The 20,713-nt window shown below is 44.3% G+C and overlaps 1 protein-coding gene across 1 annotated transcript in view; it reads left to right on the forward strand.

Annotated features, from left to right (window-relative positions):
- The first annotated feature begins 549 nt into the window (after window positions 1-549).
- The window catches only part of LOC131264870 (uncharacterized), a 97,945-nt gene continuing 77,781 nt past the window's right edge, over window positions 550-20,713 (forward strand). Inside the window, exon 1 of the mRNA XM_058267137.1 lies at window positions 550-637. Coding sequence (XP_058123120.1) covers window positions 550-637 — 88 coding nt within the window. The remainder of the gene's footprint in view (window positions 638-20,713) is intronic.

The following is a 20,713-nucleotide window of genomic DNA, read 5'->3' on the forward strand; positions in this document are numbered from 1 at the left end:
TTAGTTAATTATCTGTGGAAAATCAGACCCGAGCGTTTCTTTTCTTGGTTATTTTCGAAAGTCTTTTGCTTACATTCCCTTTTCTTGGTTTATTAGCCCTGGTGCTTCGAGACGGTGGTAAACGTGAGTATGTTTCATAGCAGGCGAGAAACGTTGACAGCTGTCATGTGAAGGAAAGAAGAAATATCGTACTATAGCAGGCGTTGAGCGCGACAAGGGTTTTCCGTTTTTACGGAAAAGTGTACAAGTGTGTGCGGTCAAGTGGTTTTCGGGAGAAAGTTGTTCGATCAAGTGAGTCTACGGAAAGGGCAGCAAGTAAAAAGTAGTGCAACTTCAGGCGTCTGAAGAGGATGTGAGTGGTGCTTGGTGAAGAAGCGATTCCGTCCGACTCGCACACGACGTCCCGAAGCCGTTCAGCGGTTCAGCGCGGAGTTGTCCGCGGGTGGGAAGTGAAAGTGAAAGTTCGAGAATTCCTGATAATTAATGGTCGTGTACGCCGGTAGGTGATATCCAGTTTCCTCTTCAAAGTGAAATCCGGTCCATCCAACCATGTGGCTGTTCGGATTCATGTTGTTTGTCATCGTGTGCAGCGCCAAGTGCACGGAGGCGGATGTTTCGGTGGAGGCTGCTTTTCAAGGTGAGTGGAGCATTGATGTTATGTAGAGAACATTCTTCACAAGTGTATATGAATGGCTCAAATGAAGGTTTAATAATATTCGTACTCGTTATTCACCTTTCATATTTTCTGACTTACGACGAATATGGTCAACTTTTCTTAGTTTAAGGAATTATTTAATAAAACGAACAACTTTACTTCAATTCATTATATTATTTGAATCTTCAAACAATTGAAAAGCCGTCAAAAATCGTTTAAAGCAAGTTTCTTTACGATATGTGGTCGAGAATTATTAAAGAGAGATCAAGAATCTTGCCCTTTTCTTCGTGTTCGTGTTGCAAAATGGCTTCAAAACGAAGCGCATACCGTTCGGAGTCCGGTCCATCCGCTTCCAACGCTACATTTGGAAGTTTTCCAAGTCGAGTTGGTTCAAGAAAGTGCTAGCCACAGTTCCACTGGGACACCACTGGTGCTCTTAGATCTTATGATGATGATTATTGCAGAAGATATGAATTCCTACGTTTGTGTGTTTATGTGTTTCTGTGGCAAGTGCATGATTGCCAAGATGTTACGGACCCTGGAAAGCTGAATTCAGATGCAACTGCTGGACACTGGCGAGTTGTTGCCAAGAAGTTTATTGAATATTAATCGATCGCCCAATATTTATCGGAGCGCACCCGGTGGAAGCTCCCGGTTTTTGTTTTTGTTTGTTTTGTGAGAGCAAGTGATGATTTTAATTTCATTCCGATGGTCATACAAGCACATGCTGGTCCATCTGAGTCGGCTGTGCTAGGATGGATGTTGTCTGCCCTATATGCAAGTCCAACGGCGCTCCAATGCCCCCTGCCAATTTTATTTTTATTGTATTTTTTAAATCACGCTGGCATTGCGCCAACATGCTCACCTGAGGCCGCATTACCGATGCTGGCAGTGCCGGCTTGGATTTCACCGGCAGGAAGCAAGAAAACTTTAGACCTTAAATCTGATTACGGATGGCTTGCTTGGATCAGGCGAACCGTAGGAAAGGAATGGAAAGGGATTAAGTAGGTTTAGCAGTTCGTGGTGTCGTTTGACGTCACGGTTCGCGGAAGCAGAGGTCACGTAATTTAATTAAACTATTCATTTTATTGTTTCCTCATTCAAGGAAAATTGATAGTGAAAAACGGTTAAAACATGCATTCAATTGAACGATTGAGGTTATGCACAATTTTTGTGCCAATGTCCTATCACCTTAGGAAAGCTGGATTAAAATCTATTAGTTTGAAGCGTTTATTCCTGCATAAGTAGTAATTGCAGCGATTCGTAGGTCAAAACCCTCTAAAGTGACCCACTTTTCCGTGTTGGCATCATATACTTCGAGAGTTAAACACGAGGAAATCATTTATGTATGGACAAACACCGAAAAGGTGAACACATTTAACAGCTGCGGTTAACAGCACTAAGAAATTAAAAAAGGAATAAAAAAATCGACATGATGTGGCAAGAAAACTGGGTAAATGTGTGAGCGAATTATGCAGTGCAATCGTGAAATGGGTTGAATTTGAGCGATAAATATTGAACAAAAAAAGGGATACTTATGAATAATTAATTCCGGAGTACGCGTGTTCGCCGGAACCGACCCCGGAACAATTTTTTGCTTGTTCAGCAGGTTCAAGCATCGTCGTGTGTTTTATTTTATTTTTCTATTTTTTATTGTTGTCGGTATTGTTTGGCCTCCCTTCATCGGCGCTGAAGCATGAAATGACTTTATGAAAATAACTGATCCATCCTTCCGGTGCGGGTGAGGAAATGAAATGAGCCATTTGGCGAGGAAAGGGCGAGCATTATTGGTGAAAGAAATTGTGAAATTGAATTCCACTCAATCGGAAAATTTCATTGTATTGTGCAGGAAGCAGCATGATGCCAATTTGTTTCCTACATATAATAACCGTACGGGAATGTTTCGAATGCTCTCAAGGCGATGTTTTAACAATTGATTTTCGTTGAAAATTTGATAATTTCGATTAAAATTTCGTTAGATTTCAATTCCCAGTCTTTAAATGTTTAGCTTACTTCCAACACATGTATTTCATTTGATGCAAAAAGTAGCTTGGCTTACATACTCGTGATGGATGAAATCATTTCTGAATAGTTCTGTTCAGAGGATGCCATTTGATCACCAACGATATCATATGAAAGTATTATTCACTCAGCTTATTTATTGCAAGCATGGAGGAAACAAACAACTAAAGCAAAGTACACTCGAAAGGTCGTGTTACCGTTTTACTTCCTATTTCTGCCAACGGATGACAGCTGAAAGATAACGACTGGGTAATAAGAAACTTTGGCCACCGGTTTCTTCGGACACGTTTTACTTCAGAGGCAGCGAAAGAGACAGCGAGAGAAATTCCTCCCGCAACTTCGAAGGACAAAAAGCCCCGGTCAGACATTAATCCTGTTGTTGGTGTCTGATTTTCCCCACATTTGGGATTCCATTTTGTAACGGGGACACGCAAGAAAGAAATCCATTTACAGCAGAAGGGAACATTTCAAGCAGCTTCTCGATGTGTGCTGCAGGGATGTGGTCATGTTTCTTTTAAGGGTTTCGTTCTATTTTGATATTTGATCCCAAGAAAAGAGATCCCTTGACTTAAAAGGACTCACCGGGAAACGTGAGGCGAAAATCGATGATTCGTATTCGCTACGTAGTAGCAAAAAGATCCCAGACCATGGAAAAGCGAAAGGTGCGTGAAGAAGTATAAATAAACCCCAATTTCATTCGAAAACCTATTAAGCTTCAATTTAACTCCACCAGTGTTTCTATGTTTGACACGCTAAAATAGTCCCTGTTGGAAATAGGGAGAGCAAAAAGCACGTAGATACCAGGAACAGGTAGAGGGAAGAGGAGAGCTCGACAGGGACACGGACAGAATCAACCCTCCGGTTGGGGGATAATTCCAAAGAATGATTATTTGTTATTGTCGGCGCAATGACGGTGTTGTTGTTGCTCTGTTGTTTTATACTCTCATTTCCAACGTTTCGTGTGATCCGGACGCCATTCGGTCCTTCTCGGGTATCGAAGGATTTGCCTCCCTGGTGGTAATTTTTCCGTAGCGACTTCGAAGCGTTCGGATCAAAATTATGTGTGTACACCGTCCCGAGCTGGCTCGGGGAGAATCCGCATCCAGAACAAGAGCAACTTTTTATTACCCTTCCCGACCGGGGACCGACGGGAAGCGGCGTGGAACAAATACACAGCGATGGAAAGGAAAACACACCGCCCTTGATGGGCCCATGCGGAAGGGCACCGAGGCTAGATTATTTTCCACCCATTAAGCGATGACGAATGGTCCCGGCCGGTTTTCGGGATGGGAACAATCGGAGTTATAAAACTTGTACACGGGGCACGGGGAGTCATGGTTGTTATGATTTGATTTGTTTTATTTTACATTTTGCTTTGTTTTCGGTCGGTTGTTGCAAAAACCGAACGGAAGCGGAAAATTAGATACAAGTATCCTGGGAAATATTTCCGATTGAAAATTAGCTACAAATTGGATTATCTGAAAAGTAAATTGGATTTCTCGATCCTGGTTAAATCTGGCCGATTCGGAATGGGATGATTTGCGAAGTGTTATGCAATTTGCATAGAAAGAAATATTCAGAAATCAAATCATTATTTCAAAGGGAAGTCACAAATTTGGTGACGATGATTTAAGGCGTTAAATTTCAGTAACAAAAATCTTCGATTATTGCCTTTAATTTAATTTATTTCATATAACTACATCGGTCAATGATTGCTATCTTTTTTAATCTTGTAAGCTTCTTTAAAAAAAAAAAACAAAGTAAGTTATAATCATCATCATCATCATCTACAAAATAATAAATGAAAGTAATTTGAAAGATTTTGTTTCAATATTTGAAACTGTTTGCTTTCCTTCGCGTCGCTCATACATAAGTGATTATGACATGATATTGCACAAGTTTACCATCTTCTTCACAAGTTTACCTAAGAATGTTTAATGTTGCTCATGTTTCACTTGATGTTTAATAATATTCTTCTCTCGCTTCACTGCCTACGCTAAACATTGTTGTACAATTTCCAGACGCAGCAATAAACTGTTATTGGTGTAAGGAGGTGCAGTAATTGTTTTCAGCCATTGAACCACCTCCCAGCATCAACAACATGACACTGGCAAACAATAGGCTATCGCTTGTTCGGCTTAAGGCGCCACCAACAAGAACACTTCATGTTACCATCAATATTCGGTACATTTCGCTTCTGCTCTCGCCCCAATACTGCGTGAACAGCACGTTTGGTTCGTGTTGAACAAAATGGAACAGAGCGCCAGCATGTGACACCGAGGTGCTGTGTAGCTGTGTGTATTGGACTCTGTATGTATATCCGGCCCCAGTACGTGACAGTATTCATTATTGAAATTTACACATGTTCACCGCACGGGTGTGTCCTTCCTGGTCGTGCGATTGCTGACTCCCCGATTGCTGACTCGATTGCCTCCCGAACTTCCGCCGTGCGGTTGGGAGAGCGATGCAGATCCACCCGGGCAGCGGTTGAGTGGCCGGCCTACCTCCCCGGCCACACCTTCCACCCACAGGCAGGCAAGATAATTGCTGCCACCACCAAATGGCATGAAAGCGAGGCGGAGAAAATCATCGGTTTCTCATACGGCCTCCCCCTCCCGTGCCGATAGTTCCGGTGGTTTGCTCCAATCCTCCTGCGTTCACCTGTGTGTGTGTGTTTTTGTGTGCCTGAAGGGGCCTGCCGTGCGATATGTTGTGGTTATAGCGACGGGTTTTGCCAACCGAGGGTGGAGCAAGTCCTCTTCGAACGTTCCCGTCGGGCGATCCGGTGCGATAACCACTCACCAGAGCACCGGAGCTCTCCGAGCGAAGGCGTTGCCTAATTAATTTAATCCCTCGTACTCATGTATAAATTATGCGACGACGAAGTAAATCAATTATTCTTCGTAATTATCTTTTGCAAAATGTGCGTTTTATCCATACGGGGCCGGGGTGAGAGAGAGAGGAGGATCCAATCGAACGTGTAGGTTCCTCCGGGCTCAGCCTATCGCGCCGGTACCCTCGGGATGTTTCTGATCGCTGCAGATTGGGCTGGTTGTTTTTCTAACCGATTACGGCGCGCAAAGATAAAGAAGCAGCGCTCGATGCAGGAATATTCTATTGCGCAACTGTCGCTCGGCATCTCGGGAACGATTGCGAAACTACACCGGTGCCATCGACGACTGGGGGCCCATTAGGTGCTGACGTAGGATCCTCCGCGTGGTAAAACGATTTTGTGAATCGTTTCAACTTTGCGTACGGGTAGGATGGAAAGTGATGGGACTAATATTTTTCTGCAACGAATCAACAGATTAATTTCGCTTAAGGCTGGGTCAGAAGAAGGTGAACGTTTGGTCAGAAAATATGTTTTGATAATTGATGTGAAAGTATGGGAAAAACAAATGGTGACGACCTTTTGAAACCTGAATTTTCCCTAATTTTGTACTCTAAAATTGTTAGCCCCAAAACTTACGAAGGAAAGGACGAAGCAAACGGATGAGCTCCTCATCGATGGGTCCGTGCCGGGGAAACCTCTGTGAAAAACGCTCACAAGCCCCCCAGTTTCTGGGAAAACTTTCGCTTGGTGGCCGCTTGGGGCGTAATTGAAAATCTTACCCTCTGCATGACGCGAAATTCTTCGCGTTTTGTTCAACGGTTTCAACCCACTGCAACCACGGGTGAGGTGGCATGGAAAATTCCCGAGAGCGCCGAAAGCACTTACTTAAGCGTCCGCTCCCCCCCCCTCCCCCCGCCTTCCTCATCCTCATCCCTTTTCCGTGTGGTGTCTGGATTTTTCGTGACGATGCCGAAAGCTGAAATATTGCGATGCGGCTGCTGAACGGATGGGAAGAAATAGAAGGGGTGGGGGTGGGGAGAGGGGCGTTGGATGCCACTGGAATTGCGAAGCATGTCGGCGAAGGAGTGTCAGGGATTTGTGGATGAGCGTAGAAGCGTCAAATGTTAGTGCACATTGTGCCACGGTGGATCGTTTTAGCGCACCGAAACCGCCGACGCGCGAGCGTGGGAAAAAGCGAGGAAAAATGAAGCAAAAAACTAATTATCCATGTTTAGATAGTACCACCATCAGCATCACCATCATCATCATCATCTTCATCATCGGCGACAACATTCGCCGTGAGCGTGGGAAAGATGGAACAACGGGGGCCCAAAATTTGCTTTTCGTACACACCGCATGCACGTGTGTTTGTCTGAGTCGGTCGGTCTGAGTTGTGCACGCTGTTAAATTCGGGTGGAAAACATGGCACGGCCGGCGCGGGATTAAGCGAAGCGCACGCGGGATGAATGCGATGCTGTTGGTTTGTTCGGTAATCGTTTCATATTTGACGTATTTGATGTGAAGCGAAAACTTCTAGCGCGTGTGGGCGAACTTCTTCTTCATTCTTCTTCATCCGCCTCTGCATCGCGTAATCGTTTAAGAGACCATGGGGGTGGTTTAGATAAGGGAGAAAAGCATCCACGCCCGTCACTACTAACGGGAATGTTCCGCTTATGAGGGTATTCTTGGATCCAACGTGGAAGCATTTCGTGTCCTGTTAGAATATTTCGGGTTTTTTTGTTTCTTGCTATTTTTGAACTCGATGTACTTGGGTAAAAATCATTTGGTTAAAAAGGTTTCATCCCACCGGCTGAAGCGATGGAGGCGCCTGGTGTTTCATATTCGGCTTGATCCTTTTTAAATAAAAACCAACCGGTGTAACATATTTAACACGTTAAGTCCCCGACGGTTGTCAGTAAACAGTTTCCATTCACGCCGCACCAGTTCCCCGTGACTAACATCATACGAATACAAAAAAAATACAGTAGTTATATTTTTAGTAAACATGCTTTGAAAGTATAGATTTTCCTCTATTTCTTCCTCCACTCAGACACACATGAGTTGGGATGGATAATTTTCGTAATATTAGATAAAATGAAATCACATCTCTTCTCAGGCAATGGAAAAGCGAAAACGAATCGAGTTTTCGTTAGAATAGGGAGGAAAAAAGCACAATAAAATGGTCGAATTTCTATGTTACGAAATCACGGAATGACTGTTTTACGAGCGAAAGCGGAATGAGTCACGTCCCACCTTGTTCGGCATTCGATCTTGGCGCGCCGAACGTTACGGCCCGACGCCGGCATCGACGGAATAAGGAAAATCGTATTGTGCTCGACAAATCCTTTAAAAATCGGTCGTTCAGTGTTTTATGTTGATTGAGACGATCGGCAAAGCTGTTTCTCATGCTTCGAGAGGAAGTCTCAGCCTATCCGCATCGGCGGAAGCAGATGGTCAAGTGGAAAAGTGGATAGTAAAGCATTCGACACGGGAAACGTCAACCGTACGTTGTGAAAGGCACTAAGCACGGCCATTTCCATCGCCCGACGTGCCGTGTGGTGTTTGCTAGTGACGCAGAGAAACATACAGACACACGGCCTGGCGGTGTTTTCACATGTGAAGCCTTGTGAAATGCTGAATGTGAGTGGACGGAATGCGATTGAAATCGATACGACATAACGCTCGGCTGGATTTTTATGTAGCTGTTTCTAAAAAAAAGGTTCCATCAGAAATGTGAACCCGTGTCACACCAGTTTGTTGTCAAATTACGGTCGTTTGAGAAGTTTTTCAAACGAACTTATTTATCTAACACCATTGCGTTACATTTTTTTTTCAAAAAAATGTATAACTTATCGTACCTTTTCTAGCGCTCCCACGAGAAAGATAAAGCAGTTTTTGTAAAAACGAATCGCAATCAACATCATTCTCCATCATTGTTAGAGTGCACGGAACCGGAAACGCCACCGGAGCAGCCGAGTCGAGCCCGGAGGTTTGTCGCAGGTACAAAACGGGCCAACACAATGGACGCCAGTGCTTGAAAAGGCCGGATCGGTGTTGCCATTGTCGTCGGTGTCCTTGGACCCGGGACTACCGCCCGCCCAGTTCCCCGAAATGACTGCAAACACATCGGGCCAGACGTCGGGTATCGGGTTAGCGAAATGCACACATTGTCCTACCTATTTCGAACGAGCGAATAAATAAAGTCAGCAATACAAGCTGCTTTTTTGGACCATCCTTTTGGTTTGCACGGACGCGGAGTATGTGGGGCGCGGCATGGGCGGGACAAATGTTACACCAAAACAAAATGAAGTTAATAGGATTTGGAAATTAGACACACCGAAATAGTTGGACCAGACGGGAAAACCGGTAGCGGAACGGGCCCACACCGCCCGGCATTGCCGTTCGGTTTGTGTTTCTGTTTGTGCCGGGCGCTGGAGTTGGGGTAACATTATTTAGCACCAGCAAATCCTTCCACAAGACACCGTCCTAAACCCTTCGACGGTGAAGGTGCTCGTGTGTGGATGCATGTGGAGCGCCAAATGTTCGCATTTGTTCGGCCTACACTATCCGTTGTCGAGCTCTGGTGGTAGGATTTCTAGGACAGATAACCAGTGTTCGAATCCGTTGTAGGGTGGGGGCCAACACACAAGCAAGCAGATGAATGGTGCCGGACGACTGGGGAATACGTGGAATAATTTGAGTTGATCCAAGGCGAAGGTATCCTCCCCCACCCCCTTCATGCCACATGGTAAAGGGCGAAAGCGAAATAAGAAAAAAGTACCTCATTAGGAGCCGAACACCGAACCTGATACTTACCAAGACGCTTCGGAACCGGCACGGTTCGATCGGTTCTTTGTGCGTGTCATGGGTTTGGGCCGTCTCAACACGTCAGAACTGACTGGCTGCGGCTGACAGGAGGCGGCACAAAAGTATCCTCTTTCGTTGGTGAATTCCACGTCATTCTTTTCGCTACCATGATCCCCCCCCTCCCCCCACCCACTCCCTCCATCAGGCCACACAAGTTGGCTCGAGTTTGTGCCCGTCATTCTCGGTTTTATCACGAATGAAAATCCCCCGTGGCTGCCGGCGGCAAGACTTTCAAGGACAGTCCCTTTCCCTAGCTTAGCGGAAAAAGTTAAACTGGACGCCATTTTGTCTAGTTTTTCCCTTCTTTTTGTGTTCGCCATGCCGGGCGTGACTTCACCGGGCGCGTCTCTTCGCGTCACGAGCTAGATAAGAAAGGTGAGAAAGATTTATCTTTTACTTATTTTATCTACTTGCCAGCGGATAAGTTTTCCAGGAAAAACGGACCACACCCCACCAAAGGTGCAGGTGTCGAGAAAAGGACTCTTCGCCTTCGTCCATGCGATGGCAGGGTGGTCGGTGGGAGTCACATAAATGAAATGTTTGCGGTGTAACGCTAATTTTTACGTCGTTCGCTGAGGTTGTGTATTTGAACACTAAAGCCACCTTTAGACGGTTGAACTTTATTTCTTGTATTGTTATATAATTTTAAAAGAGTAAGAAAAGATAATAATTTGAACATCATATGTAAAATGTTCTTGAAAATCAGTAGGAAATCATAAACGAAGTCTTGTCTTTTTTTTATTGATTTGATTGGAATAGTTCTTGTCGTGGCATAATTTTCAACTCCAACTTTATTTTTACCATTTTCTTATGTTTATTTACAGCTCAGTTGAATATCAACAATTAAAAACTAAAATTCATGCTTTTAGAGCGCAAAATGTGAATCAAATACAATTATTAATTTTTATTTCTTTTCAAAATAGTGTTTTGTTTTTCATTTCTGTGCTTCTTTAAATTTTTTAAAAGTCTACTTGCTCTTAAAAATGAGAATAAAACATTAACTACCTCTCTGCGCAAGAAATTTATCGTTTTATTCACAGCAGTTAACTTCTTGTGGTCTATTTTGCGCTGTATGAATTACGTGCATTCTCTGGCACAATTATTCTCTAAACGGAGAGAGCTGTTCTGAAACCGTCCTTGCATGAAATGTCCTAACCGCACCCACGTCGGTATTCGTCTTCGGTCTGCTCTCGTGTAAATGCACCCTAAGATCCCATCAATAAAGCTCCCCCGTTGACGATTTCGCAATAGCTGTCGCACCGCCGATGGTGGTTTTTGCGGTGGCCAAAGTGGTGACCATGATTAATCACTACTCCAGCGTCCCACCACCGCTCCCGTCGCTCCTTCCAGACCACCGTGTTTGTGTGAGAAAAACGGTTTGCCTGTCGTTTCCGTCGACCCGGGTCAAGAAAATGAAAAGAAGTTGCCATCTCACTCGGTTTTCATTTCTCTGCGGCTGCGGCCGGAAAAGCTGTTCTACGGCCTTGGAAGACTTCTGCCAGCGCTGCCCGTGACAGCCGGAAGGCGGTGGAACGGTTTACCATTGGCCCGCTGGGAGATTGGTGGCGGGCGAGGGTTGATGTTTGCGCTTGCCGAGGAAATGGAGATGGCACACGGGTTGATCTTTTCACCGTAATGTCTCCTGTGAGTGTTATTTGCATAATTGGATGCAGTGCCGAAGATCCAAACGCGAACAGCAGGGTATATATTGAATCGGTCTCCGGCTTTTGATGGCTTCTGCGCCGGGCAGCATGGGTGTCGATAGGTGGCGGTTTGCTAATGTTTAATTCAGGAATGATTTGCCCTGCCACCTCCCCGGCGCTGCCCAAGGTTCTCCCCACAGGCGACACTTGGGCCTGGGGGTGAAATGTAACGCACTAATCACATTACGAGCTCGATGTGGGAACTATCTTTTCCCCTCCCGTACGAGAATGATTAACTCAACTTCTTCTCAATATTTATGATGTCATTTGGCTCGGCCGTATAATAAAGCTATCGGATCACTAGAAACCGTTCAAACGTCTTCGGCTTCTTAGGACAAAAAAGGAGCCTGATAATATATGCTAGCGCAGATTGTGGGTAAATGCGTAAAATGTGAAATGTAGAAGGCGCACAGTATCGTTTCGCAGTTGCCCATCAAACGATCGAAACCCATACCATTGCTAGGCGTAAAGCAATTACTGATAGCTATCGGGCCGGAAAAGTACCGCAAACACGGTCGAACTTTACTTATATTGCAGGATCGAATCGATCCGCTGTAAAATCGTGGACGCTGGGCAAACACGGATCATCCGGCCACCAGCGTCACGCCCCGGAATGGTGTCCCTTTGCTGCAGGGCACATAAATTGCCCGAACGAGCAACGCGCGCGCCCGCGAAGTAATTGTTTCTCACGAAAGATAAAACTCAAATTTGCTTTTTTTCCACAGAGGGGAAATTCCTGGTCCCGGGGAATTGTAGATTTTTCCTCGGTCGCGGTGTCCCGTTCGTCGGCTTGAACATTACGGGGTATTCACTCAGCTGCCCCTCAGCTATGTGGGAAGAAAAGAAGGATAGAGCGGGGGAGGCCTAAAGCGTGAAACCATGCAAGACACCGTGCGGATCGGGAAAGCTGAAACAAAAAGTAATGCTCACCAATCCGAATCGATCCAATCTCGGTTTTTACGCCAATGTGTTTCGTTTCCTTTTGACGCTGAATGCGTAGGCAAACGCGGGTAGTAATAGTCGCTGCCGGCGATGGGTGGCACAGCCGGATCCTACGGCCGACTTGTTCGTGGCGGAAATGTAGCCTCGATGGAAATTGTTCTCTGGCTGCCTCTGTTTACTGCTCCCAATTCGGGGGTTTTTATTTTATGTTGCCTGTTTTCCTCGCGTGGCACGGGAAGAAGGAAGATTACCACGGCTCAAGTGGTGCGTGAGTGAGAAAGAGTGAGAGGAGGGGGGGGGGGGGGGGGCGAGGATGTTTGGGATCGTGAAAAAAGCAGGAAACAGTTTTCCGCATCCCTGTGGCTTTGAAGTTGCGGCTCGACATGGCGGCGAACCCAATAACCTTTTTCTTTGAGCCCGGGACAAAGCCGGCCGAGGAAGGAAGGCAAATTACAGGCTTTATTCGGGCACGGGAAATTTTGCATCCGCTTTTCCCAGGGCGTTGTTCGAAGGCCCGAGCGAGCGAGCGAGCGCGCGGGTGGCTTGTAGCTGTTCAATACTTTTGTGACTGTTTACATTATCCCAATAATAAATTACATCATGTTCTTGGAGGGAGGTTTTTCGGTTTCCCGGCTCGTTCTTTCGACGTTACCCCGTTTCAAATTTCCCGCCGACTTATGATTAGCTCTTGGGAAAATATTTAGGTTGTTCCGTGGTTTTACATACACCCTCGTTTGGCTTGTGATTATTATTTAAATCAGGGTCGTTTCATTGTTTCGTCTCGGTATTTTTGAGATCTGGATCAAAAAACAAATTGCGTTCGATCAAATCAATCCGAAAATAATTGTTTGTTCATCTTAGCGATCTGATTTGGAACGATGATTTCTTGTGTTTCAAATATAACCTGATGTTTTTATTTCATGTTGCATTCGTACAATTATGCTTGTTTTACATTTGATCAAACATCCTCCAGTGAAGAACCTGTAATCGCTTTAGGTAAAGTGTTTTCTCTATGAATGCGGGAAAAATTCCTAAAAGAATTGGGTAGAGCTAGCTGTCACATTGATTACAATGGAACAGAGGAGAATTTTCCCCAAATACCACACTCTGAGGCAGCCAGACTGTGCAGGAGCTTACAAAGTAATCCTTTTATACCGGGTGGTTGCTTTGGCATTTGGTAAATTTTCCCCGTATTTTCTCGATTCGTGGTTTCATTTTGATTGTCCACCTTTTTTTTAACTAATGAACGGTCGCTTGGAAACTCTCTCTACATTAACGTGGTCCCCTGCAGTGTAGAACCGTCGAACTCTCGATTGTGACTCGCGGGACATCTAGCATCTTTCCTTCATTAAATGAATGAAAATTAATGACAACTTTAGACAGCTTTTTTTTCTTCTCCTATTTGAAGTAAGCTTTTTTTCTGCTTTGTTTTATTTTGTTAACAAACAGCACGTTGAACAGAACCTTTTTCCTTTGCCTAGGGTTCCCTATTTTCCGGGAGGTTGTTTTTCATTCGCTTTTCATCGCACCGTTTCGATCCTCTCACAGTTCGCCGTGGTCACATCTCCACTTCGAGTTCGATGGTTTCGTTTCGCCCGTTTGCACCCGACGACCGACAGCAAACAAAAACACTGTCCTTTGATGCGTGTCCTGCCTTTGCCAATGTTCGTCCGCAATGGAACAGACACGAACAACACTTTCCTGAGTGGAGGCTAAAAAGGGAGGGTGGAATTAAAAAATAGAAGCAAAAACATTTCCCCCGCTGGCTGGCCGTGCCCGATGGAAATCAGATTGTCAGCAGACGGACAGACGGTATCATGCTGGTTAAGGGGGGGGGGGGGGGGGGGGGGAGTTTTCTTTTGCCTTTGCTCTTTTGTGGACCGATGGAAAATCGGGCGTTTTCAGCGGTGGCGGGAGGTTGGCTCGAGCTTGACCATGGACTGGCGTTTCTCTTTGCCGTCAGCAAGTTGCATGGCGGTTCACCATTGTTCGCTACTCTTCCGAGGACAATGGTGGGAATGGAAATGTAGAAACTATCTGCCACCATCATAATCTCCTGTTCGGAATGTTGTGATTGTGCAGAGTGCATTGCAGATGCAGACTGTGTTTGTGTAGCCGTTGTTAGAAGGCGCTTGATGCACTTCAACCTCCGGGCGAAAAGCAATGTCATGATAGAGGGTTTTGATTTTCATTTGATTTTATTAAATGCATGAGAGCTGATCTGTGGCAATGGGAAGTTTTTACCGCCACGAGCATCATGAGCAATGTTTTTATTTACGTAATGCATACTTTTCATAATCCTTTCCATGATTGTTTCTTGCTAGCTTTTACGCTTTGATCGCGATACACAGAAAGCCATAAATAAATAAATAGTAAATTGATTTCATCAAAAACTCCGTAGCGATTTAGTTCATTCCTGTTCACCTAGACACTCTAAATAATGAATTAAACGAATCAAGTTTTCTTGCAGCAAATTTTCGGATGACATTTTTTTTTAACGAAATCTTAAAGTTCTACAGGAGAAAATTGTGCTTGATTCGTGCTCTAGGGAACTAACATGGTGCTTTTTCGTTTCTTTGCCGCTTTTTCCGTTCGCTCGGCACAACACAGCAAACAGAGCAGCGTGAAGTTTGATATAAAAGATCTAACCAGGGAACGTTACGCAGAAGACGTTCCACCGTGCCATCGTCGCGTTTGACGGGTGTCTGATTTTCGCCCCACGGCAAAACTCTCTTTCGTTATTGTTTTTGGATGAAAACATAAATGCTTTGCTTTTGGTTTGGTTGGAGTGAAATGGCTGAAATTTTGCTGGCTCGAAAATCGACCGCATTTTTCTCCAGATAAAATATGCTACCTTTAGCCCGGAGGACGGGCGGTGTGTGCAAGAGTGTGTGAGTTCATTTTTTCATTTTTGTTTCTCAGCGTGACCGTAAATTAGGTGACGGTTTTCCTTCTTGCTTCGGGGCGCCAACAAATTGGTGGAGTGTTTTTATTGAATTTGAATAAGATAAACCTTGAGTCCCTTTTGTCTGTTGAGTTTTTCCTTTGGACCGCGACAGCAAATCGGTCATTTAAAACAAAACAAAATAGTGTATATAAAATGAGTTTCGTTGGCCTTTCGCAGCCTTTATTCGGAAGATTGGTAGTTTTTATTTAGAGCTCGATGGAAAGAAATATGCAAATGACACATGAAGTTATGCTATTAACATTCTGTTCATTATTTTTCCTTACGTTTTTGAAATTTGACAGTAAAGATAAAGAACGCCATAGAAAGTGATACGCGTTATACAATCATTTGGTACAGGACCAAATCTTAAACTTTACTTTTTTAAATGTCAAAATTAAAGCACATGGCCTTACAAACATCTGTTTTGAAAGATAAGTAAGAAAAGATCTTATTGAATTCATGATTAAATTTGTAGATCCGTCTCAGTTATTTCTTGACATTGTTATATCCAAAACTAGGGATCATTAAATAATGACCTCTAAGGAACTCCCAAATTTGAATGTAAAGGCTCTTTCATATGGCACACATCATTTTATGTTTCTTCTCTCAACATACAATGTACACATTTTCCATCATAATAATCACAAAAAGAAGGCCACACCATGAATAAGTAAACCATCCACCAGCGCAATGCCAGTAGAGTCCGTAGCAGTAAAAACTAATAATTTATTGCCACCCCGGCAAAAAACTACGAAAACCAAAAAAGAGGATATCCGAGGAACACGAATGAGTCCATTGCTCTACGAGTGTAATGAAAATTAATTACCATTTACTCCCACACGCTCCTTACCCTCTTGTCCAGCACTCTCTCATGTTCCTGCCTAGAAGAGTAGTGTGTTCAACGTGAGTTGGAAAGAAAAACGAAGGATACCAGCACTAGAATGGGGCGAATATTTTTTTTTTTTGTTTTACTCTCGAACGAGTTTTAGTGAAGGGAAGGAAAAAGTTAGGGAATTGTCGCAGGAAGGAAGCGCCTCTTAGAAGGAATCCACAAATGGTCATTGTTTTTCACGCGGTGGGGCGCGCGAATGTGAGGGGCGAGAAGGGAAAAATGCTGACGAAAAGCGAGGAACGTATACCATCCGTCGCGTAAATGTATAGATGAATGCAATCAACATTTGATTACTGGCTGAAATGATGGTTCGTTTTAGTTGAAGTAACTAAAGGCAGGAGGGTGGTGAGAATGAACGGAAACTTCGGAATGCACCCATTCCGCTATTGTGCCCTGGTTAACTACACATTTTGCCGTACGAGCGGTACCTCAGGGAAATCCAAGGGGAACACGAGTTGGGAAAGTGGAAATACGAATTCTATGCCGGAGTCCATTTCCTCCCTCCGGTCATAACGGAAACCGAAGCCAGGCAATAAGGAATATTGCGGGTAGGGAACAGCTTGAAAAATTCGAAACCCCACTAGTGTGTGGCCAACGACTGGTCCGGCACGGGCAGGGACAAAACTTTTCGTCGATATTTTCCGTTCCATTTTGTCTTTCGCTGGAGAACGACAGCGAAAAACCCCGTTGGGAGCGGGAATCGATTCTGATGGGATGTCTGGATGTCTGGTTGGCTTCTGGCATCGGATCCCGGTTGCGCTTTGGCCGCATTCGCAAACCGGTCTGCATTCCGGCACTCAACCCCCCCTCCCAACAGTACAAGGGTTCGTTTTGGTCGAAATAGGGGGAAAACTCGGATGGCTTCAGTCGGCTACGGTGCGGAAGGAAATAATCTCATCTATTTTTCCTGCTCACAAGAGGGAGTGAAAGTTGTTGTTTTTTTTTGTTGCTTTTCTTTGTCGTTTTTTCTGCTTCCCACCCCTCCAATGCATAACTCTCAATCCATCCGCAAGCTACGGAATGTCAAGTTAGCATTTCGCTCGCTTCCTGCGCCATCATATTCGTTCCTTTCTTTTGGCGTCCATCTTTGGGAAGTGGAACTTTTTTTTGGGTACTGTTTCTCCCCGCCAAGGATGCGCTGCGGATGGTGAGCAAATTGAGATTTACTGGCGGAGTATAGTGAAGTTTCCAGCAGCGTGAATCCGTCCACTGAATGCCAACGAGCCGCCGGAGCTGGCAACGAAACCGGAGAACACTCCCCAAACGCTGCGAAACTGCGTCTCGCTGCGTAGGAAGGTTGCGTTGTAGGGTTTGACACGTGGAATGCCCACGGAAGGGAGAGCAAAATAGTGATCTATGAGGCAAAGCGAACAAAAAGGGGCCATATCGTGCACGAGAAGGGTTGGGGAAAACAGATTATTCTACCGAGCACAACAATCCCACCGTAAAGCGAATGCGGATAGGATGCGATGGGGGCCCCGACTAGGGGAGGGTTTCGACTTAAGAGAAGAGTTTAGTACACCATTTCCCCGGGAATGTTGGGTTGAAGAAAGCTTCTTCAGAATGCAATGATTTGGTAACGGTATCCCTTTTTTCTTTCGATACGTTACCAATAACACGTCCGCAGTCCGTTCGGAAGGGAGGGCAAAGATTTCGATTTCCTGATGGGACTCATTGAGGGGGAAATATTGGAAAGGTAAAAAGAGGGAAAAATGAGATGAAGCGGTAGGTATGGGATTATATAAATATCTGAAAATAAAGCTATGCTAGCAAAGGAAGCAATAAAATGATATTGATGCTGAAAATCGATTAAAGGATTTGGAGAATCTATTGATTATTTTTGCGATAATGCAACATCTCGTGACAGTAGTACGATAAAGTCTATAGTAGTTTTTTTGTTTGTTTTGAATGTGAATCGTTATCATCACGTACCACATTTTTTTTAAAACACGTGTAAGAAAGCCCTTTTTCATAAAAGTTTTCAAATTGAATACAAATTTCACACACAATTTTGAATTTTTCATTGATTATCGGGATAACATAGTTGATATAAAACCAAAATGAGATTAAACCGAACTTGATTTAAGCTCCTATATGCTTAATTCACTTCGGTGACTCCTTCTGCTTGTTTACTTCCATTCTGTCAATAAAGTCCAGGGTATGGTACCGTTTTATTACCGATTACCTTGACCACAGGATCCTTGAGGGGTTGTTTGGATTTTTGGCTCAAGGTAATGGAAACCCACTAAAGTGTACATAAACTTTCGTTCAATTAAACCGAAATTATAGCCATCTTTCACGTGAAGGTCCAACAGTACATGAAGGACTGCAACGGAGCCCTTGTGAAAGCACACTCTTGTGTGAAATAAAACCCGATGCAAGTACGATAAGACGTGCACCAAAGTCACAGTAAAAGAACACCGAAGAACAAGGTAACGCACATAAATATCCTCCTGCATGACGCGAGAAGGAGCTGCAACGATATTGCCAGCGTAAGTGGGTAGCTCCATTGAAGTCATAAAATAATAGAGCCCCCGCTCGGTAGAGTTCTATTTCGATCCGGTACCGACGGATGAAAACCAGCTTTGTTATGTTTAGTGGTGTTCATCAAAGTTAAAGCAACAGAATACTTTGATCAAAGTTTCCAACCACTACTGTTATTCGACAATCTTGAAAATAGTTTTTAAATTGAGATAACATTCATAAGTTAGCCAAGTATAATATGTTATGGTCCGTCATAATATTAAGTTTTCGTAAAATTTTGGATCTTTAAAAACCTTCGATGTCTGTTAATACCTTTCAGTTGGTCCTTTCTAAACAGCACTTTTAATTTCCTCCCTTGTTTTTCGAAAATAGAGCAAAGTTCGATCGAATCGTTACAATCTTTCAAGTTGCGTTCGATAGTATTTTGCTATCTTGTTAGAAGCAGCGTAGAGTTAGACACTTTCTGTTTCTAATTCCTATCCTAGTGTCTTCTGTAAGATCGTCACTATATGGCTGTATAAAAGAGCTATAGCTGTGAGAGTGTAACCATCGTGGGCTCCCAAGTGAGCCGTAAGAAGAAATTAGATTTTAAAGAAAATACGTAAAATGAAAATAGAGCAATATTCCGCTAGAAAAGGTAATGTGTCACGCGCACAGAGGGGCTTTGAATGTGGGATAAAGAGGAGAAGAAAATGGTCACACAGTTCAGAGTGCTCAGCGAGAGAGTTCACGTTTTCTTAGAAGCCATTGCCATTCCTTCCCACCTACTCGGGAACAGTGAAGTGGCCATGAAAGCGCTGTTTCGTTGCTGCAACGGTTGCCAGCCGCTTCGAAGGGACATTTCGAGACGGGCTTTCAAGCTCGTTCCAGGACTTACTAACCTCCGTACCATACCCACAGCAAACCTTTGCAATTGAGAACGATAGTATCCTTTAACCTCATCCTCTCGAATGATGGACGATAGGTAGAAGAGGCCGCGCGAAGGTCGACAGTAGAGAAAAGGGAGAGCGGGCTGTCGTTCCTGGAAATTATTTTTATAATCCTAGACGATAATGTTGATTTTTTATTACTCCTCTACATGCGATGCAATTTGGTCCGGTCCCGGAGAAGCGTCGGACGAGCAGGACGACGTCTTTTCGACGACAACGACGACGGTGGCTACCTTTAGGCATCCTTCTTCGACGTCTAGGCGATCGAAGGTGCTTCGACTCCTGCTGTGTGTTGGGACATTCAGTACCAAAATCCCCCCGGAGGTATCCTGATCATGGTTGTGCTTCGTGTCGTTCGTTCGTTCGTTCGTTTGAGACATTTTTTCCCAGTGATTCGACTTTCCTAAACTCCTCATATACCAGACATTCTACTTGAGGACGCTTTTTCTGCGATACGTGGAAAACTCGGACTTATGTGCTTTCGTACGATGTTCAGTTTTGTGGCGCTGGCATTTCTCTGCTGGTGGAAGAAAATTTGTGTTATAAAATTGTTTACAATGTATATTTTGTAAACTGCATTGATACATTTTAATGTATTTGAGTTAGTTTCGTTCAGTTTTAATCGTAAAGATATAAGTTTCATTTTAATGTACTCGATGCAATTACTACGATTTGTCAACCAGATATTGATCCGATAAAAGTTCAATGTTTCAAATTTTAATTGTAATACTTTCTGAACACAATTTTTATTGTTTGTTATGTATGTGTGTTGGAAGTTTTGTTTTAAAAATCTTGAAATAGCTACAAAAGAAAGCGAAGAGGAAAAATTAATTCCTTCATATATCGTTGGGGTACACATTTATACCACCTCATGCTGTACTTGCAAGGACTATTATTTTTTTGAGCAAGTGAACGAATACATGTATCCATTCATGGTTACACATACATCCGCGTACTCATGCACCCGTTTTCCTCGGCATTTTGCTACGTTACTCCCTGCTATGCGCCAGCATTAAGCTGCACAGAATACGTAAACATAATAATGATATTCTGAAAACTCAATTTTCTTCCAATTCCCCCCCGTTGGCCGCGCCTCCGTAGCTACCGCTCGCACACATGCGTCGGGACCTCCCGCCGGGCCTGCAGGACCCGAGCTTCATGAGCTTTCACTGCACGATCCTTGGAGCTTGCCACTTGCCTCAGCGCAACGGAACGTAACGGCACAAGAAACTTCCATATACGTGGCAGATCGTACCCATGGATCACCCGTCGCATCCCCATCCACCCGTCCACCCGGCACGCACGTGTGCTCGTTTGTCGGGCACGTACACTAAACGGTGCATGCACAGCCAGCACGGATGGTGTGCGCGCGCCAGAACAAAGAATGGTGCGGTTTGTGTGTTTTATACCACTCTCGCCGGCAAAAACTAAGATATCAG

Source organism: Anopheles coustani, chromosome 2 (genome assembly GCF_943734705.1).
Source record: "Anopheles coustani chromosome 2, idAnoCousDA_361_x.2, whole genome shotgun sequence".
Lineage (NCBI taxonomy): Eukaryota > Metazoa > Arthropoda > Insecta > Diptera > Culicidae > Anopheles > Anopheles coustani.